The following is a 27,418-nucleotide window of genomic DNA, read 5'->3' as shown; positions in this document are numbered from 1 at the left end:
AATTCAAGGAGCTGTTCTTGCTATTGACTGCTTTTTCTATCATAACATGTGTATCTGTGTGCTTACATAAACAATGTATATGATACCTAAAATGCATCTCAGCATGGGTAATAAGATTGAGATAAATTTTGTTCAAATATCTATTCTGACTTTCTGGCAGACAAATTCTTATAGCTATAGAAGCAGTGAAATGCCCTGTGAGTTTCTCACAGAGGACTAGAAGCACATTTTGTTGTTCGTTCCACATGTCGATTCAGAAATATTTTGTATAATCGCCCTTGTAATCTCTTTTTGAATGCAAAGATTTTCTTAATTGTATTTTCTTGCTGTACTGCAGAACATTTATTTGCTGTAGTCTTCTACCTTTTTAAAAAGAAAAATGCAAGCAGAACCTGTACAACTGAAAACTGAACACACTTGTTATCCCTTGGCATTATTTCTTTCCCAGGGAGTGCTGTCCAATATCTCCTCCATCACAGACCTGGGAGGCTTTGATCCAGTTTGGCTCTTCCTAGTGGTAGGAGGAGTTATGTTCATTTTGGGATTTGCAGGATGCATTGGAGCTTTGCGAGAAAATACCTTTCTTCTCAAATTTGTAAGTAGCCTTTGTAACTGTGGCATTCATCAGTTAGGTAGCATAAGCCATGTTCTCTGTTCCTGCTTAACTGTGTAAAGATTTTAAAATGTCTTTTGGGGAGCGGAAGATATTACCTGATGTGAGAGTATTGTTCTGTGAATTGCTTTTGCTTACTGTTAACACTTTACAGCTCTTCAGTCTCTGGTGCTTACTGGCTGTTTTTTTTTTAGGGTTCAAAACTACTGACAGTAAGAATCAGAACATGGAACTACTGTTTTTCATATGGATATAGCCTAACATTTTGCTTTCCTGTCATGAAAAGAGAGAAATTTCTGCTAAGAATCTGCATGTTGAACTTTGAATCCATAACAAGCTGCCTATGAAATACAGGGAATGTAGATATGCTACTGAATGTGACCGGTGTGATTTCTGCTGTGCAACTGCCCCTCATGGTACAGAGGAGATCGGACTGTTATGAGGGGTTGCTTGCTGATATCCTGAGTTCTGTACTGTTTAGCTAATTCGAAAAGGCTTCATTGCTTACTGTCAGTGCTGGGGCCTGAGAGGGAGAAAGGGAGGAGAACATGCGCAGGATAGGTAAAGAAAATAGAATTTGTCATCTTGAACACTGGGCTGGACTGTTAGTTGGGGAAGGAGCTGCTGATATACAAACATTCCTCAGTATTTAAAACTCCTTTAGCTAAGTAGCCTGGTTCTGTTTTTTGAAAGCCTTCCTCCTGTGAGCTTTGAAGATGAGGATAACAGTATTATATTCCATTTTAGATAATTTTAAGATTTATAAGAAAAATTCAAGATTCTTTCCTCCACCACTCCAACTTCCAGAGGTGGGCACAGCCTGGGTAGTAGTTGTGTCTTCATAGCCATTAACTGTTAATATATGCATGAAAAGGCTTCTAGTGAAACAACTGTCTTCAAGCAACATATTTGGCTCCCACAGACATGTTGTGTAAGGGGAGGAGGCAGTTGAGAGTTGCAGTTTTTGTGGCATTTATAAAGCAGCTTGGCTTAGTTCTAGCTTGCTCTTGTCTTTAAAAAAAAAAAAAAAAAAGAGAGAGAGAGAAAAGAGGGGGGGGAGCTATTGTAACACTTCTTTTCTCCTCTTCCTTGCTTCTCTTAGCTTGCCTAAAATTAACCCATCTGCTGTACCAGAAATAGCTTCCTATACAGCAGCTGCAGGAGAAATTAAAAATGCATCTGAACAAACACAGAGAGCATATTAAAATGAAACTCAAAGGCGCAATTGCAAAAGGGATGGACTTCCAGTATATGAGGACCCCTGTGTGTTTTAAAACAGGGTAGACAGTGGAGATGCTTAGAGAAAGTGGCAGATCATTAGTAATGCCTTTGGCATCCATTGCATTTGCATTAATCATAGCAGCCTCATTTGGTTTTAATGTGGATGTGAGTCATTTCATAGGCATTCTGCTCTGACTTAATCATTAATTAATTTCTGCTGTTACCAATTTTTGCTTTGTCTGCTTAGGCAAAGCTTTACCAATGAAAAAGTCACTTAGCATTTCTCTGGCATTATTGGTTGTTTATGCCTTCGAAAATGTAAGTGCATACATAGAAATTTAAGATGAGTTTTCAGAGGGCTCTGCAGGTGGTGAGTAGCCATCTCTATTGAAATTTACAGTGAATTCTCTTGGACCTCTTTGAAAATCTCAGTGAAATGTCCAAAGTTTGAATTTGTTGGCATTTTATTATTTGTTAGAATAGAAATTAAGATTCCTGTACTACAGCCCTAATTAAAAATGTTGTATTTTTAATTTAAAATTTCCTTTGTGCCGGAATAGCTTGAACTTATACTGAAACAGATAAAGCCCTAACACTGGACATAATTGTGAGCCTTGAAAAATAAGTTTTTGGTCATAAAACAAAATAATTCTAACCTTTTTCTTTTTCTTCATAGTTTTCTGTGTTTCTTGGAATTATTTTCTTCTTGGAGCTCACTGCTGGTGTTCTAGCATTTGTTTTCAAAGACTGGATAAAGGACCAGCTGTATTTCTTTATAAACAACAACATCAGAGCATACCGAGATGACATTGATTTGCAAAACCTCATAGACTTCACACAGGAATATGTAAGTTGGACTATGTTTATTTTTTTGTACAGTTGACTTTAAAGAAATACCTACTCTATTTTTTACTTCCCATCTGTTTGGTTTCTTCAAGGAACAACAGAAATATTCTAGCATATAATACTTTTGAATATATATATGTATATTTCTCTTTACAGAACTTCTACAAACACACAGCACCTCTAAAAAGAGGCTTATTTGTTGAAGTATAACTGAGCAAAACAAGGTGGAGAGTTAGGGTGACTTATTCTTGAAGACTTAGAGATAGTGTGTCAAATCTACAAATTAATCATCGGTGTCTTATGTTCAGTTTTTTTGAGCATATTCTATATGTGTTTGAAGATATTTTAGGGTTCTTGGGGGGGAATCTTCAAAATATTTTATTGTAGGAGCTATCACATCTGTTTAAAAAAAAAAATCCTTTTCTAAGCTTAATTTTGTTCTGAGATGAATTTTGGTGTAGTTTTAGCAACGTTAGAGGTGCTACACCACGCTGCAGAGTGTCAGAGATGTTTAGCTGGTCTGAGTGAAACTACAATGTAATTTCTTTTTAAGTAGACTTAATGCAATTAGGCTAATGAAGTGGGCAACTCATGAAGTTCTCATAGGAAATCTCTAAACAATGTACATCTGCACTTAGGAGGGAAGGGTGAAGCCAGAGATGCACATGCTTGTGTGGGTTAAGCTCTGTAATTTATCAGTGTGTGTAAAGGAGTCTTGCACTGACTTTTGCATACAAGTTATTTTGCCAGTACCTTCTTGCTCTAGTACTCAATTCTGGCCTGTGTTGATGAACTCCTCTTTGAATTTGGCCCTATGTAGTTAACATGGTTAAGTGTTGGTTGAAATAATGTTTACCAATTTTTGTACATTCTGCAATTAAAATAATTTCATTCAGTGTTTGATTTGCTTCTTTATGCATTGGGGGGGAAAAAATGACAAGTAAGTAACAGGATGTGGATCCTTGCACTGGTTTGCGTCTTGTCGAGTTGGGAGAAGGTCAGGGGTCACCACAGTCTGAAAGCAGTGGTCCACTTGTATGCAACCAAGAGGCTACCATCCAGTTTTGCAGGTGCTACATTAAACTTGCTCTCCTAACTGGATTAGCAATCTCAGCAGGTAAATCAGGGAGAGTATGAGTCTGGAGAGCAAGCTACTTTTTTAGCTAGTAGAGATAATGCTTGAAGACAACATGTTCAGGTATTGCAGAGGAAACTGTGCTACGTCTAGAAAGAGAATTACCATTGCAATGCTTTTAAAAATGTGGTTTGCTTGGTTTTTTTTTAAATTACTTTTTTTTTTTCTTTAAAGTTGATATAGATGGGTTCATTGGGCTAGTAAAATCCTTAAATGCTTTAAACCATCAGCGCTCCACTGATCTCCAGTCCATTCTTTGTATGTTCAGCATGTATTGCCAGAGACTAAGCCTGCCATTTGGCATATTTACTTTTTGAAGGATTCTGCCTGCCTTCAGTGAAGAGGTTATTTGTGCAATGTGTGATGCTCAGGAAACAATGTGTTCATACTGTCTGATGTACAGCCAGGCAAAGATTCCCCCAAACTGGCAAACGGAGTAGCTATACCAGTGTAGCCCTTGGAGCTGATTAGTTTTGTTGAGAACCCAGGGCACATTAGACTGGACGGAATATCATACTGGCTCTACTATCCCTGGGGCCATAGCTTGTAGGCCTATGCAACTCTGTGGTGTTGTGTAGGCTTATCAGCTCACTCCATGGGTTTCTCTCCAGAGAGCAGCGTTGCAGGGTATGAACATAACTTTCATCACATGAGAATTTTAGAACAGCTTACAGGTTTGGAATGGTCGTCTTTTTTAAAAAACAAAACCAAGCCAGCTTCAATGAAACCAGAGGGTATCTCAGATTTTGTTTTGAAAGCTAGAGGGAAACTGGCAGTGATGATGCATGTTGCTAATGCTGAGATTTGTTCTGAAAGTCAGGAAGTTCTCCTTTCTTTGTTCTAGTGGCAGTGCTGTGGGGCTTTTGGAGCTGATGACTGGAACCTTAATATTTACTTCAACTGCACAGATTCCAATGCAAGTCGAGAGCGCTGTGGTGTGCCATTCTCTTGCTGCACGAAAGACCCTGCCGTAAGTGACAGTCAGGAGGGTAGGATGGGTTTGCCCTTCCAATTTTAAATCACTCTTAAGATTTCCCCCCCCCGCCAGAAGTCATACATTATCATTACCTTCTCACCAACCTGTATTCTTTTTGTACTTGCAGCTCAGCTTAACCACTAACTTTTCTGCAGTCAGCAAAAAACCTGAGCTAGCTTAAGTCTTCATTGTATGCTGTTTGCCGCTTTTCATTAGAATGAGAGAGCTATGGGTTTGGCTGAACATACATATTAATTTTAGCAAGTATAAAAAGCAGAAGCCCTTAATGAGTTGAAGGATATGAGCTTTCAATTGAATATCATCAGGATATTTCATTGGCTGCCTTAAAGAACAGCAACTCTAAGATCAGACACTCTAAAGAAGGTATTACTCGTTATTTAATGTAGTGTCCAGGGGCTGCAGCTAGTTTGACCCAGTTTGTGCTAGGTACCGTAATGAATGATAGTCTGTGTCCTGAAAAACTGACGTATGTTTGCATTAGAATCTTGAGTTGGGTATGGACATCTTTATGTGCTCTTTTATTCCCTTTAAAATTACTGTTTGTCATACAGTCACCTGAGACCAGACTTGACAGGTCAGACATTGTTTGAGGGAACAGCTTTTTGGTAAATTTTCATGTCTTTTAAAATAGTTATAGTTCTGGATCATCAAACAGAAAATGTTGGAGCCATGCATTGCTAATACAGACATGATCAAGAATGAAGGGTAAAGTGTAGGGAAGCAGTTCACTGACAGTGAAAGGCTTAGAATAGGGATGGATGTGTGCATGGAAACTGTTACATGGCTAACACTGCATACATTTGACTTTCATGTAGTTTAAAAGCAGCAGCCTGTGAGTGCTTTTATTATCTAGTAGTTCAGCTGTGGCTTTTTCTCCACCTGGAGTGACTTACAGTTCCTTGAATGTATGAGTCTGTAGTACCCACTAAAGTTATGCAAGTTGCCAACAGGCACCTGAGGTGCTTTCTGCCTTGCTAATGCAACACAGTTGCTGCTCCTGGCATCCAGTCACTACTGCTGCTCTCCCCCTCTCCTGCTAAGGCACTGCCACTTGCACAAGCTGCATTCTGGTTCCTCTGCAGTGAACATGTCTTCACAGTAGTTTGAATCTTTCTCGCAAACATTGCTGAAAATGTTTTAATGAAATATTAAAACAAAATGTAGGTTAGGCTCAAGCATTATGCTTAGGATTCCCCCTACTGTTTGCTTATCTGCCCACCCACCCACACAGAGAGGTCATCACAACCCAGTTTTAAAAATATAGTTGTTATAAAACCAAACCAGTGACAGCAGTACAAGGTAATCCTATAAATACATAATCCATGCTAAAGTTATAGCTCGCTCTCTCTCTCTGTGTATATGGTGATACAGTTTCTTAGGGGGTGATGCAGCAACCAGAAATTTAAAGATAAGTGTCATTCATTGTAAGGAAGCAACACACTTAACTGCCTTTAAAATAAAGACTAAAAAGAATAATATTTCTAAAAATATTAAAATTCATGCATATAATGGATATAATTGTAACCAAGCTGTGACTGGTTCAGTTGCAGTGCTAAACACAGGTTTCTTCTGTGGGAAAGTAAATTTGTCCCTTTTGGAATTAGGATGCAGTGTTGGACTGATGCAAAAAAATAGTGGCTACTTTATTGAACAGGACTTACTTTTAGTTTAGCTTGAATCAGGAAGTGCTAAGTTTAAGGTAGGCCAAAATAAGTCTCCTTTACAACAAATAGTTTAGGACTCCTGTAGTTTATTTTGCTGTAGTTTAGCAGGTTGAGATGTTCCAATTCCTGTACAGGCAGGGCCTAGAAAAGTTGATTTATTTCCACTTTATTCTTCACACTTTTTTTGGTTAACAAATTCCAAGGCTAAAGGCAGAAGGCACTGATGATAAAGCAAGTAGGCATTCAGTACAAAGGAGAATGCTTAAAATCCCTCTGGAATCTTATCTGCTTTTACAGCCTTGAAGTGTGTGGCGCCGTTATATTTTAGATCCTGGAACAGAAGCATTCATCTCATTAAAAGATATGAATTGCTCAAATCTTAAAGGTTCATTGAGGGAATCCAACTTGGGCAACTGACAGGATGTGACCTGTTGATGTACTTCCTGCAAAGTGAGGAAACACTTAAAAGGAGCTTTAACTGATAGGAGGAGATATCTTTTTCCATATGGCTGCTTTTAAAAATCTATTTCTCTGCTGGCTGCCTTTCTCACGTCCCACAATTTGATTAAATTGTGGTGTTCAGTACACCTAGCTAAGATTGGCTGATTTTCTCACTTCCTTGAGTAGTTCCTTCTTCTGCTCACTGTTATTATATAAGCCAGTAACTTAATACTTTGCTGCCATTGTGGCTGACACCAAAAGTAGTTGCTTCATTTTACTGCCCTGAAATAACTCTGTATGCAGAGTAAATGCAGCTTCAGCTTCCAATGGGTAGCACTTGTTCACTAGGAGAAGTCTACCATAGCCTTTTTTATTAGCTCTGCTTTGGGAGTACTAAAGCAGAGGCAGTAGGAAAAAAAATCCCTCCTTTGCCATTGGTATCAAGCTCCTGTAAGAAAGAATAGGCAGTAAGAACACATTACTCTATCTCTTCCTTTTCCTCCCTAGTCTTTGGACAGGAATTAGGTACTGTATATATTTCTACAGACATCCTTGGTAAGAACTTGCAGCTTCTGCAACAGAACTGTCCCTTCTCACCTCTTCACACTGCACAGACTGAACTCTGAAAATGTTAATGGTAGTCTTGGCATGTTTTTCAGTGTAGACAAAACTTTTTCAGCAGAAGGTTCTTTCACTTAAAGTAGATGTTCCCTAATCCCTTTATTTTGACTTCTGAACGCTTGCATTGGGAACATGGAGTTCACCCAGGTGGAGGGCTGATTTTCCCAGCTTGCTTCCCTGAGAGCTAAAAATATTTTTTGACCATGTGCTTTTATTGCAAATGATTAATAGCACTGAATGGAAGAGGAAGGGTTTTTTAAAAAGCAATATGGTAACCAAAGTTAGGGTGATTGTCTTATTACATACAGGAGCAACTCTGGGGAGCTGGGAGAGAGGGTGTTTGGGAGACACTCCGCTGATTGCCTCTCTTCTGTCTGTCTCTCTCCCCTAGGAAGATGTTATTAATACTCAGTGTGGCTACGATGCAAGACAAAAACCAGTAAGCATTTTTTTTTAATGTGGTATCTTAAGGATCTGAATCTTCCTTGCAAGAGCAGGTTGTTCTACTGATGGGGTAGTTGAATGTAATTATGTCTGTTTTACTCCCTCTTCTCCTTGGCAGGAAGTTGATCAGCAGATCGTTATCTACACTAAAGGCTGTGTCCCTCAATTTGAGAAATGGTTGCAGGACAATCTTACCATAGTTGCTGGTATATTCATTGGAATAGCATTACTGCAGGTAAACATCACGTTCCCTGTAATGAGTTACACAGAACAACAACAGATAAATAGAATATATAAGGGGGGAACTGTCTATGAGAACTGGAAACACAGTGTCAGTTGCAGTTAGAAATACAATGTCTGTAGGTTTTAGTGAGGGGAGCTAAATGCATGAGGCTTTCTTTGTGTTAAGGAGTATTTAATTTTTATCTGTAGGGATGCATTTTTTTTTCTTTTCAACTGTCTGAAGGTCAAAACTAACACTCTGTGTCAGATAATGATTAGGTAGAGATTTTTAAGCCTGTACAGACCTACTGTTTCTGATGGTGCTTAAATGAGCAGTGAGAAACCTTTACCGTTGCTTTGGTGAAGCAAGTCTAGAACTGTTCAATTTCCTGGAACCCAGTGGCACTATAAAAATACTGGGGTTACAGGAGGTTCCAGGAGTTTTTCAATATTCTTCCTTATTCCAACATTTACTGTTAATTTGATTTCTAACTTTCTGTTGCTTGCTTTTCATATCAAAGTTCTGTATAACCTGAGGAGTTTGCCTGTGTGAAAAGAGTTGTCCGATGCTCCAAATGAATAAACTGTTGTCTCTTCCAGATATTTGGGATATGCTTAGCCCAGAATTTGGTTAGTGACATTGAGGCTGTCAGAGCCAGCTGGTAAAACTGCTGAAGTAACCACAACAAGACACTGGACAACCGAAACCCTCTGAAACCTCCAGTGTGTCGCTCCGACACCAAGCTGTATGGACATGGGTGACAGGGAAGCCTTCTCTCCCAAGTAGTCTCAAGTCTAAGTTCCTGATATTGCAGTGAACTCATGTTTCTTTGGGGTGGGGGAGAGAAGAGTGGGCTATTTTGAAATCTGCTGCTCACTGACAATTTTTTTTTTTTTAAACCACCAGTTTGAAAGCTGTTGAGCCGTGAATCTCTACTGTATTCTTGATCTTGAGTAACAAGTGGACACTTTTTTTTTAAATTGGTGTATTCGGTGGGACAGAGTTGCATCGTTGTGGTCTGTGGATATGCTGTTTATTCTTCGTATCATGAGCTCTTCAATAGCGGCCAAGTATTCCTGAGATGGTCTCTCTCCTCACCACTCTGTAAAGGAACAATCTTCTTGTTATCACAGCTAAACATAGCTACAGGCCTAAACCCATCAAGCAGGAAGCAACTTTCTATGCATCTATTGTACAGTAAAAGAAATTGTTTTTAAAACAAGGGAATTTTTTTTTTTTTTACGCAAGCTTCCAACCATCTCCCTGTAGTACTTTGAGGTTGGAATCAGCAAGCTCACAGGGAGAATTGGCTAATTTTATCAACATCTTTCTTCCTTATCCACCCTTGTATGAAGGGAAAGGAGTTTTATATTTGACAAACAAGGGTTGTAGAGCCTTTGGTTGTTGCCATACCTTAGGACATCAGTTTCTTATGGCAAGGATGGGATATAACTGTATAAATGTATGAAAGCAGTGTGGATGTTGGGTCCAAGTGAATAATATTATTCAAAGAATGAATTATATATTAACTTAAAAAATCAAAACATGTATCTGATATGGCTAAATCTTTTTCTCTGGATTTTAGTGTAACCTAATGTATTTAGGGATCTCACTAATATTAGTGCTTTGATATACTTGTGCAAAACTTCTTTTACGGTAATTTCTTGGTCTGTTCCTAGCTGAGGCTTTGGTCTTTCTTTTTTTCTTTTGTCTTTAATTCTTTTTACTTGCATGAGCTGTGGAGTAACAACCTGTGACACTCCAGTGCTTTAAATCTGTGTATATGTTTTAATACAGTCTAATCCAAACTTATTTATTGGTAAATGCATGTGATTATGGAAAGATCGTATCCCATTCCATTGGAAGTTGGAGAGAACAGCTTTTACTAAGAGTAAATGCTTACCTCCAGTGAACAAATCCTTGCTATGGAGATTTGTCTCCCTTTGCTCTAAATGCAACAAAAAGCTTTCTTGAAGCAATGGAATAAAAGTTTTAAAATAGAAGCGCATGTCAGGATCAGCCAAGACAGACTCTTTTGAATCGAACAAAAGAGAGTGGAATTTGGAATAAAGCACAAATAGTGGAAGAAGAATTAGATCAGACTCCATCCAGATTTGAGTTTTTGATTCATTCTTCTTCACTAATAATAGTGAACTTACAAACCTGACCATGGCTTGGGTAGTTTTATTGCACTTTGTATAAATTTAGCTTGTTGTATGACCCTTCTCAGTATCTGCAGAACCAGTCCTGAAAGCTGTGAGCTCTCAGCTCCTGCTTTGGTCAGACAGTGGTAAAGGGTGTGTAGCACCTCTTTGTAAGAGCTTAGCATCTTTCTGAGATGAGTTTCCTAAAATGAAGTATGTGGAGTAGAAGAGATGAATGCATTGCTTTCAGAGCTTCCCTGTTCTGCGGGTCAGATAGAAGGCTGGTCTGATGACCTATTAAGGTCCTTTCTGGTCCTTTGACTCTTAAACATGTGAGTATACGTACCCTTGCACATTTTGCCTTTCTGTGCTTTAGTCGGCCTGTGGTTTTTTCCCTTCTGAAGGCTGGTGGTAGGCACACTGGTGCTCCACAGATGCCTCAGGCAGTCCGGTTGTCGTCCTGTCTTTGAGCATTACCTCATCTTCTTCTGGTTAACTCCCACTGACTGGCTCTGAATCAGGCAGCCTCCATATCCTTTGGTATCTGCTGTTAAAGGCCAGCCATGACTCAGAGTAAATTTTTTTTTTTTTAAAGCCTTTGAAAGCAATTATAATTCACTGTCCTTAATAAAGTTGGTTCCACCTCACCACAGTGTTATGTTTTTCTTAGCCACTCCTCAATTTGAGGAGTTACTGGTGTTTGTTTCCCCCCAAAGGGACACACCGTTTTGCCTGATAGCAGCAGGACAGACAGATCATTAGCACCAATGTTGCTGCACTGAGACAAAATGGTGTGGGGAGAAATGAGGGAAGCATGGTTGGGGAAGTAACCCTTCCACCCAAGAGCCTTGATTGTGACTGAGCCCTTTGGTTTGGAGAAAAGGAAAAAAAGCCTGCATTACAGAAACATTCCTTGTTGCCACTAATCTTGAATACTGCTGTTGCTGCTGTGGGCTTCTGAAGACAACTTCATTCTTCTACTTGAATTTCTGCAGTTGTACTGTATTGGCCTTCTGTCTTGTCATGCTGTTCTTTGAGTTCCAGTCTGCTGGATGTGCTGTTGGCAGTGCCAGACTGATAGGAAGGTAAACGCTCTGAGGTGAGCAAATCTTGTTCTCACTATTTGCACGTGTACACGCAAATGTGCAACACTTCTGCTGAGTCCCAGAATGACTGTTCTTATAAAAACCACTAAATAACTTATTTTTCTAGAGCTTGTCTTTATTGCTGCAGATGCTGATCCTCCCCCCCTTCCCTGTTCCAAAGAGATGCTCTTATTTTCCTCATTTTTGCAGTTGTTTGACGGATGCATACTGAATGTTCTGGATTAGCTGTCTATATTGCACACTTAAATCCCACATTTTTTGTCTACAGATCAGGTAAGATGTCCTAGAAATGCCCCATCAGCAGCTACTTAGCAGCTTAGGTGTTCAGGTTGGAAAGCTTGTGGGAGGCCTTGGAAATCAATCTGTTATTGTCAGAGCCTGCCAAATGCAAGCAAGGTTTCTTCCAGAAAACTTTGCAGCTCACCTGAAGTTTTCACAACTAGAGCACATCTGCTGGCTACATGGGCTCATTTTTTAAAGCAATAAGATATGGTAGGTGGTATGACTTCTTGGCAACTTCTAGCCTGCCCGGTGTGGTGGTGGGGTAGATGTGAGTTCAGAGGTCAGTCTAATTATCTTTAATGTGCAGTAGTTGTTCAGAAATTTGTTGTCAGGCTTATGGCCTGTGGAGTGTGAAACAGCTCTGCTGGGTGATTCGTATGGGATGGTGGCGTTGCTAACGAGAGGTCTGGTAGCTTCAGCAGTAGCCCTGGCTTTAAAGCCATTTCTAAATTCCCTGCTGAGCCCTGCCAGAGGGCATCACGGTCCTTGCTCCTCTCTGCTTTCTAAACACTCTCCGTATTCACAGGCCTTCCTGTTGTTTGAGATCTTTATTTTTTTTCCTTATTAATAGCCTAATGGACGAATGTTTGCTTTGTCTCTGTGTGTCTGTTTCAGTAGCAGTAGGATCTCTTTGCTTCAAAATCCGTAATTTTGATTGTGCCGCTTAGAGTTTGAAGCTGTGGAGATGCTTGCTCTCAAGTGTACTCTGTCCTGAAAGCCGCCTTCTCTCCCCTTTGAGAGAGATGCTAATTGTAGTTCTGGTGTGTAAATAGTGTTTGAAATGTAAATAGTAGCATGCAGATTAAACGATTCTTGCACATGACTGCTTTTCACCCCGAAAGTGTTTATTGTAGACCCGAAAAGCGTCCACCGTGAGAGTTTGCTGATGCCGGCTGAGCGGGCGGTCAGGCTTTACCTCGCCCCGGAGGTGAGGCGGGAGCGCTTTCGTCGCCTGCCATCTAGTGTCTGCCCAGCGGGCGTGCAGCAGGCGCCCGGGGCAGGTGGAACCCCGCCAGCCATTCGGGCTCTCCTTAGGAGCAGGACCCCCCTGGCCTTTTCGCCTTGCTACTTGGCATCGGAACGGCGTTAGACTGTAACACGGAGGGTCGGAGTCAGCACCCCCTACCACTTGTGGGAGGTTGCCATCACCTGTGGCAGGACTAACCATGGTGCTATAAGAACTGTCCTGGATGTTAATCTGTGTTTTTACCACTTTAGAGATGCCCTTGGTAAAACTGATTCTGATTAACAATGTTGGCTTCAAGAGAAACTCCCGCGCGAATTTTTGAGTCCCTTTCCCTTCTTGCTGTGTGTGCCTTTTGGGTGCATTGAAAAGGCAGTTCTGCAAATACCTAGGAAGGAGATTAGATCTTAAGAGGTGTCAAGCACTGTTGAAGGTTCCAGTTACTCCCTCCCGTTTTTGTTTTATCTCTGAAGCTTTTTCAGATATCTTTAATTGGTCACAAAACTGTCTAAAGCAAACAAAACTACCCTCTTGGATCCATCAGCTACCAAATTTTGCCACTTGGAAGAAAAGATTAAAAAAAAAAAAAAATCTGTCTCCCTTAACATGCAGTATAAAAATAAGTGTTGTGACTACTAGCGTGCACCAGGCAGCACTGCTACCTGTCTTTTGTGTTTTGGCAATATAAATGTGTTAATGAAAATCTCCATCTGTATGTGTGTTCATGTTCGCGCTGTGTACATAGTAGAGATGGACCTGATACTACCTTGAGCTCTGGGGAGATTGGGATTTGGGTTTTGTGATTCAGACCTGTCTCCGATACATATATTCCAGATTAGTTCCAACTGAATCTCTCTCTCTGGTTCATCCTGGGGTGTATGACAAGGTGTCAATATTTACCCTTTGTGTATCATTCCTTTTTATACGAATGTATTCTCTTATGTTCCTTTTTTTTTATCAGTTGTAAAATTGATTGTAAAAGTCAACTACACTTACCGATTGAAAGTATTGCTATAACAGAACTGCATGCCCAGTAGAGTTTGGCTTGAGCTTTAGTTTTCTGATTTCGGACTGGTTACCTTCAGTCTAGGAGAAAAGCATAGATCAGGTGCATAATGTATTACTTGTCATCTTTAGCATTAGACTGTGGTATTGTATCACATGCTGATCTCAATGGATGTAACTGGAGTCTACTTAGGAAGTTAATGCAACTTCCTGGTAATTCATTTTAAGCTATTGAAAGTGGTCTTGATCATGCTACTTGTGTTCTTGGGTTTTTGTTTTTTAATAGAGGCATTTTTTAGGAATGTTTTAATACACTTATGATGGACAATACAATAGTTTTAATAGTTGTGCAGTATTCTGTATTTACTTGAAGTAAATCATTTTATATGCAATTTGTTAGATAATTACAATTTTATAAATAAAATTGCGTGAAATATGATGTAGTGAATGTGTACTCTTGATGTAGCACTCAACGTTAATGGTACAAAGATACGTTCATGCAAAATTCCTCCAGAAGACCCCCTGCTTGCCTTCCCCCAAACTAACAGGGGAAATAAATCTCCAAGTCTCTCATTTACAGTGTAGAATATTGTCTTCCAGTTAAGTCACAAAGCACATTATCACACCACCAGCGGCTGCCCTTAAATGAATAATAAGCTAATATGTGAAGAGCACATCCCCATGTGAGAAGATCCCATATCTACTGTCAGCTGTTGTTGAAGTCTCTGGCTAATGAACATGCTCTGCTTCTTTCTGACAGGTCATCAGTGTTCCTCAGACTGCTGTGGCTGCTGGTTAGTACAACTGTTGGAGTTCTCCCCATAATCACTTTAGTGACCCTGAAGTGTTCAGAAGTTGCTGCTTTGCAGGGAGCAGCACAAAGGGGATTTGTCATGACTTAATTAAACTTTTTGTAAAGGGAAGTGGGAATTTCACTTTTTTAAGTGCAACATATCCTTAAACAGAAATAGTGAGAGCTGGCTTATTTTATTGTGCAGGTAAAAATGAGTAATGATGTCTTGTGCTTGTTTAGACAGAGAGGAGGAAGCAGCCCAGTTTTTTAGTATTTCGAAAACTGTAGAGCAAGCTAATCCAATTCAATATCTGAAACCTACAGTTTTGTCCACAAAACACCACCGTGACTGATTTAGAAGCGTGCCTCTATATCCAAATTGAAGCTCAATGCCTTTTGCATATTTCAGGCATATAGATTTACCTGAACATACAGAAATGGCTTGGCAGAATAGGAATGTGAATGTGGAGGCCTTAGAGGGGGGAAGAACAAAAGTCAGCCAAAAAGAAGCAAAGTCAAGGGTATTGCCTAAATCTTTGTAACATACAATAGATGTGACACACTTGGACAAGCCATTTTCACAATTGAGGGGGAGACTAGGAGTGGCTACTTGCATTCTGTCAAACTTACGGACTTGCATACTCTTTCTTGAAGTTGCGGCTAGTTACCATTTCTAGAACTTTTGAAACAAATTACCTTTTCTGGGTCTCGTGATCTCATTTGACCAATGGGTCCTCTGGATCCAAGGCCTGTGTTATTGGGGTTTGTGCCTTACCTAAGGTGAAACTTTTCCTTGTGTTACCACACTGTGAAAGGTAAAAACATACGTGTGCTTTTTATCTTCCTGACTGGTGTGATGCTAGGTCTTGCAGAAGTCATACAGATGCAGACAAATGTTAACACACCAGGGGGGTAGTGCCTGCCCTGTGTAGTGTGGCAGCAGTGATTGTTTTAGCTTGGTTTGCAGTGGCAGTAGACAAATGAAAAGGCCCGATGCCTGGCATCACGGTCATAGAAATAGTCTGAGCTGCAGATGTCAAGCTTTACTTAGATGTAATCTACCTACTAAACATCTAATCAGAACTACTGTCAGCAATTTCAATTCAGTTGACTTCAGTCAAGTAAGTAGTGAAATGCATGTGATAGTAAAGTCCTTAGATCCCATTTCTCTTATTAAAAGAGACTCAGAGGATAAATGATTTACCAGCTACATAGAAATGACCTGCTGGCTGCAGCATGCCTCACAACAGCACAGCATTTGTGTGGATAGACACAGTCTCTTCAATTACCTCCTCCTACTGCAACATACACCCATCTTTGCCCTTATGCAGACTCTCCTTCTGTATATAGGCTTAGCACAGATCTTATCTGGAAATGTAAGCCACTTGATATTCCATCCAGGGAAACCATCTGAAAGTAGGATATCAGTGTTGGCTTGTTTGTGCTTGCTGTGACAGTGGTATCCCTAATAAAAATTTGGAGATAAGGATATGGCTAATGCTTAACCTGAGGTCCAGTTAGACAGCCAGGTGCATGGGAATTTTGTCAGTGTTACAACTTGATGTGTGATCACCTCGTGTGAACACTTGCAGTTTATACTGATGTCAAAAGGAATAATCTCTTTCTAGAACCAGGTAAGTCATTGATAACTGGTCTTGCAAATGTATTTTGGGATCTATTTAAATCAATGGAAATTATTTCCGCGCCTGAGAAAACTCGGGCTCGTGTGGGTCCACTATGAACTGTGATTGTAAACATGCTGGTTACATTCAGCAGTGCAGAGGTTCTGTGTTATTTGGAGCCTGATGGCATGGGGTCCTGGTCTGTGTTCACAGCTCTACACACTGTCTGTGGCTTTATTGCACTATTACTAGCAAATGTCTTTCTTTTTTTTTTTTTTTAAATAAGAGGCTGTTGTACAGTTTAATATTAGAGGCTTTTTCTGTGTGTTTCTGGCACTGGATTAAATGGGTGTGAGATCTCTGCTGTGAAAGTACTCTGGTAGCATCTGCTGTGTTTTGGTACAGTCTCAGCTTAAACTGAGCATTTGGGGCAAGTTTCTTCTCATACAGAGCTTGTGTACATAATCCCTTCCCAGCATGACCGGCATCTTCCCATCACGGTGTCCGTGGGATAGCCAGTGGTTTCATGGAGCTGGGAAGTGAATTTGGGAAGGTCAAAAGCAGTGGTTTTGCAACCACGTGGCCTGGGATTCCATGGGTGCTTGGCCTCTGGGTTTGCTGCTTCTGCTGATAAAAAAAACGGAGCCTGAAACTTCTGAGTCTGGCAATTCAGCACTGGGCATGCTGACTTCACTTTAGAATGTTACAGATCTTGTGGTCTTTGTGCATTGTGGGCTCAATCAAGCTACACAATGGTATCGCGCAGTCAAAGATAACATGTGCTGGCTTGCTGGAAGCTGCTATCCCAACTGCTCCCTGTTTTGCCCTGCTGGTTTGCTCGCTGGCACGTTACAAACCTACAGAAGAGCAGCTGTGGGATAAGATGCCTAAACTGGCAATTTCCCAAATCCTTTACCTAGGAAAGGAGGAAAAGGAAGACTTGCATGCTGCATTTCTCACTTGATGGGGTTCTATTGAAAAGTTGCTGCAAGATATGCCTTTAAAAATCTGTCTACAAAAAAACCCCAACAAACAAAAGCCCAATCCCAAGCAAGCCTGAGAGCACTCATACCCACATAGCTTTATGGGATAAGGATTGTATAGTGTATTCCTGTTAAAACACATGACCGTTCAACCACACAGTGCTTCTGTGTGAGCATACACAGTTAAAGTGGTTAGAATAGTTTCCTTTGTATTCGCTCAACTGAAAGGCAGTGATTGTGTCGGGGCCAGAGCCAGGAACAAAAAGGGCTCCTCACCAGTGCATGGTGGTGCAGTTGCGGCTTCTGCGTGTGATCACAAAAAAAGGACAAACCACAGGATAAAGTGAGAGCACTGAAATTTTTATTTGTTACCTCTAGGTACCACAAGTTTGACATTAATAGGCAAGACCAGTGAATGAGCAGCAGTACATTGCATTCAAACCTGAATCTCCAAAGCACCAAAAATGGAGCTAGATTTACTTCTTAATCCTATGGTCAGCACACTAGTCTGGACTTGCTGCATTTTGTATTGTCCCTAATTTAGTAGTACATTGTTATGCAGTTAGGGGGCGTGAGGAAAGAGTCATTGTGTAGTACCACCTCTACGTCATCATAGGACTACAACATGCACATTCTACTATGTGGCCCAAGCAACAAGAATACAAGTAGAACAGTTACGGGTGGAGACAGGTTCATGTTAACACCACCTATGAATTTGTAGAAACCTTTTTGGACGGGTACCTACAGCAGTTCATCAATTTGTGTCGGAACATTACACACATGCACGAGTGATACAGTGGAAAACATAGCAGGAGCGGCAGCAGGACGGAGGACAAAGGTGAAATCTGTGATGGGATGCATTGGAAACAAGACCTTCCTCAGCTTTCTACAGCAAGTCTCTGCTCTGTTAGCGAGGCCTGCTGGGCAACAGTTTTGTTCTCATGGCTGCGGAGTTTTGATACGACTTCTAGAAACGCCATGCTCTGCACTTCCTTTTGAAGAGGTTCTGGAAAAAGAAATAGTAAAAGAAACGGTGCTTTGTATGAGATGGGCAAAAGAACAGAAAAGCCTGGCGCATGTGAGAAACTTTCCTGCTGAACCATGTACACACATAAGCACACAAATGTGTGTGTACACATAATCTATGTACTTTTTTGAATTGCTTTTGAGGATGGAGAAAAAAATCTCCAGGGCCTGGGACATGCACAGACTCCACGGATTTCAGGTAGAGATGAATGATGAACCTGCTGTATAGCAGTTAAGAAAATCCACCTGGATTACTTTCCAAAACAGATGCTTAGGAAGTATTTTTAGTGAAAATATTTTTCTGCTTTATTCCTTAAACTAGCCTGACCAAGTGACCTTGTCTTGAAAGGTTTCCTACACCGTTTGTATCAAATCAGCTCTGGTTGTTTGTGTGGGGGTGTGAAGTGGGTGAGATGGTTCTTTAATGGATGTGTCACCACTTGGTCACTGTTCGCTGTCCATTTACAGTTCGGCTCTGAAGTAAATATAAATACAACACATGGTGTACTGCACAATGCTTGTGTGTATGTATACAGCACTTATGTTTTACTTGAAACTGGGAGAAGCTGTTTTATGATTCTGATCCTGGATTGCACTGTACTTTGTATTAATAAGGAGAGGTTGGGAACAACCCATAAAATAGAGCAATTTAAAAAAAAAAAAAAATTAATTAGTTTTCTCAAAGCCCAGTACTCTAGACATCTCACAGTTGAGATCCAAAGCAGCTGGTTTTGTTTTCATGCCGTGTTCAGGCCACTCTAGTGAACTCCGACTCAGCAACAAATACCTACATATATTTTTGCTTCCCAGGTACTGCTGGGGGCCTAATCCCCACGCTTCCCAGGAGAAATCCCAACCAACTGTTCCAGATAGCTATGCTGTATGCTGTGCACATTTACTACTTTTTTTAATAGCAAACTTTGACATTTGTTTCCCTTCCTACCTACTTTCTTGTTCACATGTTTTCAGTTTTCTTGCAGTTTAACCCCTACCGTGTAAGAGCTCAAACTCTCACGCTGCTGTGCACGTGGGAACCTGTACATACAAAGCTATGTCAGTGAAGCCGTTGGGGTAGTTATGCTGTGTAAGCACTTTCTGCTCTCTTTCTCCTTCTGAGATAGCATCATGTTTAAGCAGGTGTTACTGAACTGAATTTCAGGAATTTACTGGGCTTTACAGCGGCCGAATAGTTCTGCTTAACATCCAGGTTCCTGTAAGCCTGGAGACCCTCGCACACAGAAGTGACTGTGCTAGCTATGAATGCTCTGCTTTTGCTGATTCTTTATGTTACATGTTTCCATTTTCCATTGTCCTCATTTTTCCCTCTTTCCATCCATTCACTCAGTTGCAAGAGCAACTTCCAGATGGCAAAAATCACATATAAATATATATCAATTTACTGCTTAACACCCAGCTGCTGGTGATATCAAGTTAAATGGGATGCCAGATACCCTGTAACAAAGGACAGTAACAGGAGCAGTCACTGGAGAATTAATCATACCAATAATTAAACCAGTGCAACCACTTCTAGTCTTTATGGAACTATACTGGGGTCAATTACTTTAAAATGGCTACATGGGTCTGTTTACAATAGAATACGGAAACATGTAAATATACATGCTCACTGTGTGGAGACTGGTGAAAATGAGTTAGAGGCAACAAAGCTGGGAGAGAGATGTATTTTAGTATTGTCACATGTAAAGAGCAGACTTGGCTCTTTGATCCCCCCCTCCTTGGTTACAATAGTTTAAAAATGTTAATACCAGGGTTGCTCAGTTGTTACTTTGGTGTACTCACTACTCTTACCCAGGTCTGTTAATCAGGAAGCAGGGCTCAACACTGGGTCAGCCAAATCTGGGCCTTAACTTTAGAGCTGCATATTGCAATAATGTGCTGCCTGTTCCCTGGGAGCAGGCTAAGATGCCTCATGTCTCGGCAAAGTTTATAGTGTGGTGGCAGACTGAACTCTGCCAGTTGGATGACCCTAAAAAAAAAAAAAAAACCCCAACACCCTAAGACTGCTCCTTACTCTGGTGGAATTGAGAGACAGGTATTTGGCTTTAAATAACTCTGTCAGTCTTGCAGGTGACAAGACTCAGGGAAGGGAAAATGCAAGTGTCAGGCAGAATTTCTGAGGATGATTATTTTAGTTGGAAGCAGTGGGAATACTCACAAGAACATCACAGTGAGGCTGAGGGGGAACCTCTGCAGAAAGTCTTCCGCTCTAAAATGGATGGATAATCCTGAGCACCAAATGGCTCAGGAAGGTTGTGAGTAACAACTAAATTACATGTCTTCACATTAAAGTGAATGCTTACTGGGAGCTGAGGTTTGTTAGCAAATTTTGAGCACAGTCTTTGTAAATTGATATATATATATACTGCTCTAAAAACAAATATTTGTTCCTTTAAGATGGCAGTAATACAGCATTCCCTTGCATGGATGTAGAGGTCACCAGAGTTACGCTTACAGTAGGCATGGTGAACTGTGTTTAAGGAAAAAAAAAAAAGCAGCTTTGTTTACAGAGACAGCACACACTTAGCTATCATAACTTTTAATCAATTCAGTTGAATTGCTGTAAACTCATCTCTGGAGAACCTTCAGATGTTTCAAACTTGGCAAGTTGTGTGCAGACAGGCTCTGAGTTTCCACCTTTCTGTACTTAATCCAGTCCTTTGTCATCTTGTTTTGTCTGTAAATTTCTGAAACCTTTATGGAATGAAATTTGTTCTCCTTCCACAGAGTAAATAGTTCTTGAAGAACTGAATGAAAGAAACATAGCCACTTCTTGAAACCTCAGCTGGAAATCAAATTTCCCCGTGATACCTTGCTTTTTTTGTTTTGGTTTGGGTTTTTTTGTTTGTTTGTTTGCAACTTCCCACCTGTGTGTGGGCAATATCAAACCATAGCCTGATACACCATCCTCAAAACAGTCTGACCTTTAGCAGAGGGTTAGCTCAGAAAGATTAGAGTTTACAGTGTCCAGTAATGACATGTGTTAGAGCATGTCCTGGTCGTCTTTCAAAGCAACCATGAACAGTTGTGCCTGGTGGGCCAAGCATGTGAGGGCTGCTGAAGGAAGGACTTTTCCTAGGGAGGCAAGCGTGAGGATCCCTCCTAAAGCAGGGTTATAGCCTACGTGCTGTACTAAGTACTCATTTGTGTGCACATGTGCCCTTGCAAATACTACCTGTATCTTTATTTCCTACCATTCTTGTAGGAAATTAAAACTAAAGTGAGGAGGCTCCTTGCAAAATTCCACTGAATTTTACTTGACTAAATTGACCAATTAAAAAAAGCCATCACACATCAGTTATGGGGAACTTGCAGCTAAAGGTGAAAATAAAGTCTTTGTTATCTGCATATTTGCAAAGAGTGGCTGATACTGTGCAGTTTTAAATGCCTTTCATTTCTCTCCTGTCAGTTGAAGTTGGAGCTAGCTGCATCCTGCAGAAGCCAGAGTCCAATTTCTGCAGTTAATGTCCAAAACTGAGTTAACAGCCTCTTTCTTGACACTATAAATAAACACTATAACTAAAGTGTCATAGTAAATTGAACCCTTCTGTGTACATTCATTGAAAACAGACAACCAGTCTCGGAGTGTGTTTGCACACGCTGTTATGTTCAGGCTAAAAGAGACAACTAACTTTAAATACATAAATCTCTTAGGAAAGCAAGAGTATTCTCCTGAATACTCACCAGATCCTATAAGGGCACAGATCAGCACCATGGAGTTGTATTTTATTTCTGGAGCACTCCTGTCATCTGAGAGCAGTCTGTGTAGAATCTGAACAAGCTGAGCATTTTCAAGATCCTTTTCAGCAGTGACTGAAATACAAGTGAAAATTTGTAAATCTGGAAGTGCTGCTTGATTTGATGCTTCTGTGCATTAGCCATTTATTGAAACATGGATCTCTCACTGTAGTGAAAGTGGTGCTGTGGTACATAACTCATTGGCATAAAACTGAAGCACATATTACATGGTACAATGATAGGAATCACAGCTCTTGCTATAAAAATGTAAAACAGCGTAACTACTTGAAAGGACAATCACGGAGTTTAATGATAAAACCCAATCTTAAATGTGCAGTGAGCTGATGGAAAAGCCACCAGGCTTTCTAGATATTTAGGCCAACACCTGCAATATTTCAGCTTTCGAGACTCCCATTGCCTGCATTTGCTTTTGGCAATCATTTACTCAAATTTTGGAAAAAATTCACTCAAAGGCAGACAGTGTAATTCTTGATTCCGTGGTAGAGGGAGCTCAGGGTCCACGATAAAGGCTCTGCGTAACTTTTCAAGAGCAGTGGGAGTTACTTCCTCTGTAGTTTTCTAAGAAACATTCTATACTGAATTCAGGCTTAAATGTCTGAAGACAAGACAAAGAAAGGTTAGATGATTCATGTCAATAGGAACACTTTAAATTAAAACAATTCCCTGTTGGCATTGGCAGTGATTTGGAAGTTGAACATAGCATTCCTGTAGTACTCAATGGCGATAGATGAAATCAAGAGCAACAATATGTAATGTTGCTTATTTAGTTCCTTATCTTAGTTAATAAGCAAGCAAACAGGATAAACAAAACTTCTGTTGGGCATTTACCTTTTTGTTTGGTAAGCTGAGGTACTACAAAGGCAGGTCAAGACATGTAATCATCTCTGTCTTCGTAAGGCAACTCTTGCACCTATTTCTGTGGAACTTAATATAATACTGAAGACATTTTGGGGGCGTTATCCACCTCTATGTGTTTTCTCTAGCTCTCACTAATTAGGTGAGTGAAAGCTTTACTTTGATAAGCCCTGTCAAAAGGGGATTAACCATTCCAAGGTAGGAATGTACTCGGGTCATATAGTCTCTGCTCTAAAGTATGATTTTCTTAACTGTTAGCCTTCTGGGTTTTACACAAAATCTGAAAGTTATGTTGAAGGGCCTTTCCTAGATCACGTCATGACCTACCAGAATGATGGAGCAGACACTGCATTACTAGGAAACTCCAGTTTTCTGCATAATCTTACCACCTGCCTATGTCTGCATGAACTGTCATGTATTTCCATGCTACCGAAAGGCAGGTGGAAGGAGGAAGCAGCTCTACATTGCAAAAGAAACTCGCACAACTCTCCCTCTATGACTTCTCTTGGGTACAGACTGGAAAGAAAACAGGTAGAGTTAGCCGTTGGGATACTCACCTAACTCTAAAGCCGCTATTAATGCCAGTGCAACGAGAGCTTCGTTTTGCATTATTACGTGTTCACTGGTTGCCATGGTTACTAAATGCTTGATGCCACCACTCTGTACAATGGTCCTAATTACATCCTGAAATAAATAACATAGAAATGAAAAAATTCTGCATCGCATACAAACTGTATTAAATAACGAAATTGTCATGGATGCTATGTTATGTTTGGGTAAGGATACCTGTTGGCTTTATGCACATATAATCACTTTATACACAAATGTACATGCATGTAGGCCTATAAACCATCTGCTATTCCTCTGCAATTATAAGATACAACCTGTTAAACCAAGGCAGTAAACCACATGACTAAGTTAAGACACAGGTAACTAACTCTTTTCCAGGTTATACTCTGTAACCCAAGTTCTCATGGCGTGCCATCAATCGCCTAACAATGAGTCCACTCTTTGCTATGTTTGAACTCAGCTGGTGTTCAAAGATGATTAGTTTTCCCTTTATGTTGTGTTGTGTAGAGCAGCTTATCAAAAGCACCCAACACACCATATATTTGGGATGAGACACAAGAACATAGTTTTAATCAAGTTATCAAATCCTTCATCTCTCTCCATGAATTTTCAGAGTTTCTTCAAAATGTTCAGAGAGATCACAAATATTACACCTTACTACGTAATAGAAATGGTGACTTGAAAAAAGATTTTTAGAAATGGGCAGGAAAATGAGCAGCATTCTCTTGATGTATTGTGGAATTGTCCTTCAAATACAAAGCAGGTTAGGAAAGGATAGATATGGGATACCAATGTGTTGGTTTCTGTTCTAAAGCCAGCAATTAAAATGCCCAGTATCTAGGAAATGAAAATGCTGACTGGGTTAAATGGGTTTAAAGCAGTTTAAAAATAAGCAGCTGGGATTCTGTTTTCAAGTCCCAAATTTGATCCAACTTACATATATATGACAAAGGACGAATAAAGATTCCTGGTGTCTGCAGGTCTTTGATTACTTGTTAATTATCATTAAAAAAAAGTGAGTCTGCACCTAATGTTTTCACTATTATATGTCCCCAAAATACTTGCAAAATGTTTGCCTAAAAATCAGGTAACTTGGGATGCCAAAGGAAAACTGTTCACGGAAATGTGGTTTGGTTTTCATTATTTTTTTATTTGTTCTGTGGGTGCACAAAGTTTTGAAATAGTAGTTATTTCTTAAATAAGAATCTGATTCAAATTTTTAATCAACGTGTTGAATTTCCATTTAGGGCACATATCCCTTTAACTCCAGCCACAAGCCAAAACTCCTTAACTGATACATGTGTTTAGAATGATTTATGTTCCTAGTGCTTGCACAGGCTATGCAGCGACATCCTTTACGCAAGGAAACAGACACAATATGATCATAATCCTTGAAAAACTGAAATATTTGTAGAAAATCATACTGAAGATGCTAGTGGCACAACTCAGAGCCTAATGACTCAAGAATTTCACATTTAAAACCTGTTTTTTCCTGAATGACATAATGTACGCAAGCATGTAAGTATTTTTATGTTTTTCCTTACTTGTAATGATGTGTTTTATTATTTGTGATTTTCTGGTGGAAATCCAAAGTAGTTTTGAGACTTCACGGAATAATCTGGGAGCTGCTAATTTCTATATGAATTAGTGTGGAATTTTGGCTATATAACCCTTGGGAATCGATCAGCATCTTTGACGTCAAATTTTTTTATTTTGTAGGTGAACATCACCCTCTAATAGGCAGTACCAAATAGATAGAAGAGATGACAGCAGTCAGGTTTGGTGTTAGTGTGGCTTAACTCACAAGTACTTACTCCATTTTTTAGAACGAGACATAAGTTTTCTAAATTACTGTTGCCTTTGTAAATATTACTCCAAATCCTTTAAAATTAAAAACCAAATTCAGATCTGATGTGCTGTAAAGAACCATACAGTTGTACTTATATTCAAACCTAGAGGGCAGTAAAAGCATTAAAAAAATCCACCCTCTCAGCTCTGTTTTCCTCCTCCAGTCAAGTTTCCTCTATGAGTACATAAACCACACAAAAGTTCGTCTGTGATAATTGTTAACTTCTGTATTAATGTCTATTTGATGCCATCAATAGTGTCTCTGTATTTAGAATGGAATTGTTTTCCTGTAGAAAGTATTGATAAAAACTCGCATCTATGGCAGTGTATGCCATCTATGCATGCATCTTGGGGACTGGGGGGGGTGGTGATGGAGAAAAAATGAGAGCTCAGAAAAAATGAAACCTGATCAGTTTTAGAGGCGGAACATAAAATGGACAATAGGTATTAGAGACAGTAATATTAGACACGAGCAAAGATTTAAATCTCTAAGGCTTGTTGATTTGGTTTTGGAGAGGGTCAGTATAGATCAGGTCAACAACATGTTTTTCACTTTGCAAATGCCATGCATGAACGAAGAGGTCACTGTTAAAGTCTGAGTTCTCTGAATCACGCTTGCTATTTAAGCTCAGTCATGCAGCCTGTGTTCATATCGGTGAACACGCTAAATGAAGTCTGAGCCTGAAATAGCTTGTTTCCAGAGGAGATGCTTTTGTCCTTTCTAAGGCTATGTTTTGCCTAATACTTTCCTGAGCAAGCACAGTGGACTTGGACTGCTTATGTAAAGGTATTTGTTGATGCAAAGGTGATGTGAGGGACAGAACTCATCTGTCCCACAGTTTCTCTTAATGTCATGCCTTTTGCCATGTACGCTCAAGCTTTTGTTAGAATTTGGAATAAATGATCATTTCTAATGATTCGTTAGAATCTTAAAACTCTTAAGTATGCTATATGAAGAGTAGGGGACCAGATTATTTCTGGATCTCAGTTTTATATAAATATATAGCAAGATCATAACAATTGAGTGCAATGATCCTTCATATATAGCATCATTAAGATGTAGAAAATATGGCACGCTGAACTTCTACAGGATACAATACAAATAAAAATAAGTCAAGACTTAGCCACATGAATCCTAACAGTGTTCCTTCAACTGGCCGGCCACTGAAATTGTTTTGCTTTGTTTAATTTTTTTTAAAAACTATGTAGTTCCAGGAAGCATTTAAACCTGTTGCTTGTGCCTGACTGGCAGGTCCCAGGGGCTGAGGAGATGTAACACGTGAATTAACCAGCCTGGCTCTCTAGAAGGATTATGTACTGGAGGGCTTGGCTACCAACACCAAGTGCAGACGTACCTCTTAGTTCTTATAAGCTGACCTTTTTCACCACTAACTTACTTTTGATTTGCTGTGTCGTATAAGTGCAGAAAGTAGTCTGTTGGACTCTCCCATCACACCTGCGTGATCCTTGGCTTCACACCACTCCACCAATCGTTCCACCAGTTTTACATTTTTGCCCAGCTGTTCAGCTGCTTCTGCTATGTGATGCCGGAGCCAACAACACAACAAAAAAGTTGTCACTTTTTAAAGCAAGTGCTAGAAAAATAAGCTGAAAGTTACTAACTAGAAGGAGTTCGTTAGGTAGAACTTCACTAGCTTGCACTAACGGTGGGAGAAGTTTAGATTGCATGGAAGCAAGTAAAGCCAGTCAAAATGGAAACAAAATACAGAAAAACACACATAATCCAGTCTTTGAAAACAACTTATCAGCCCAGTTAATGAGGCTTGTGCATTGTTTAAGAGTAGGGAAAATACAGGTGATGTCACACCCCTAGGTGAGTAGCTCAAAAATTTAAAACCGGGAGGGAGTGCTGCCAGAAGGGAGCACTGTATCAGTTAGATTAGGCTTTATAGACTAAAAGTCACATAAGTTTCTTCAATGAATTCCCATTTCGCATCTAATAGCTTTGCTAGAACTAGAATGGATCTTTTGAAAAGATGTGTAGGACTGTGTCAAAAATAAATACTTGGCTAATTTATCTCATTAACTACTATTGGTTTTTAGCAGACTTCTGATCTTATAAATTGTCATGCTGGAACAAACTGTTAAACTAAAAGGTGCTTGTTAATTTTGAAATTGCAGTTTATCAATTAACAAATGCATTAGTCTGTTCCAAGGAGCTAGGTACAGCCAGGAAATGCAGTAAGTGAACAGCAAAACAGGAGTGGTAGCTTAAAACAT

The 27,418-nt window shown here is 39.9% G+C and overlaps 2 protein-coding genes across 6 annotated transcripts in view; one reads left to right on the top strand and one right to left on the bottom strand.

Moving 5' to 3' along the window:
- Positions 1-10,996, top strand: part of TSPAN5 (tetraspanin 5) — an 83,701-nt gene extending 72,705 nt beyond the window's left edge. Inside the window, exons 3-8 of the mRNA XM_030007323.2 lie at positions 449-595; positions 2,511-2,681; positions 4,660-4,785; positions 7,930-7,977; positions 8,101-8,217; positions 8,805-10,996. Coding sequence (XP_029863183.1) covers positions 449-595; positions 2,511-2,681; positions 4,660-4,785; positions 7,930-7,977; positions 8,101-8,217; positions 8,805-8,870 — 675 coding nt within the window. The 3' untranslated portion in view covers positions 8,871-10,996. The remainder of the gene's footprint in view (positions 1-448; positions 596-2,510; positions 2,682-4,659; positions 4,786-7,929; positions 7,978-8,100; positions 8,218-8,804) is intronic.
- Positions 10,997-17,443: 6,447 nt separating this feature from the next.
- Positions 17,444-27,418, bottom strand: part of RAP1GDS1 (Rap1 GTPase-GDP dissociation stimulator 1) — a 104,936-nt gene continuing 94,961 nt past the window's right edge. For all 5 annotated transcript variants that reach the window (XM_030007295.1, XM_030007301.1, XM_041122488.1 and 2 more), the window contains 4 exons: positions 26,575-26,714; positions 23,317-23,443; positions 21,830-21,958; positions 17,444-18,110 (listed from right to left, as the gene is read on the bottom strand). In XM_030007295.1, the coding sequence (XP_029863155.1) occupies positions 17,983-18,110; positions 21,830-21,958; positions 23,317-23,443; positions 26,575-26,714 (524 nt within the window). In that variant the 3' untranslated portion in view covers positions 17,444-17,982. The remainder of the gene's footprint in view (positions 18,111-21,829; positions 21,959-23,316; positions 23,444-26,574; positions 26,715-27,418) is intronic.

The sequence above is a fragment of the Aquila chrysaetos genome, chromosome 1 (genome assembly GCF_900496995.4).
Source record: "Aquila chrysaetos chrysaetos chromosome 1, bAquChr1.4, whole genome shotgun sequence".
NCBI lineage: Eukaryota > Metazoa > Chordata > Aves > Accipitriformes > Accipitridae > Aquila > Aquila chrysaetos.
This window is presented reverse-complemented; position numbering and strand designations above follow the sequence as displayed.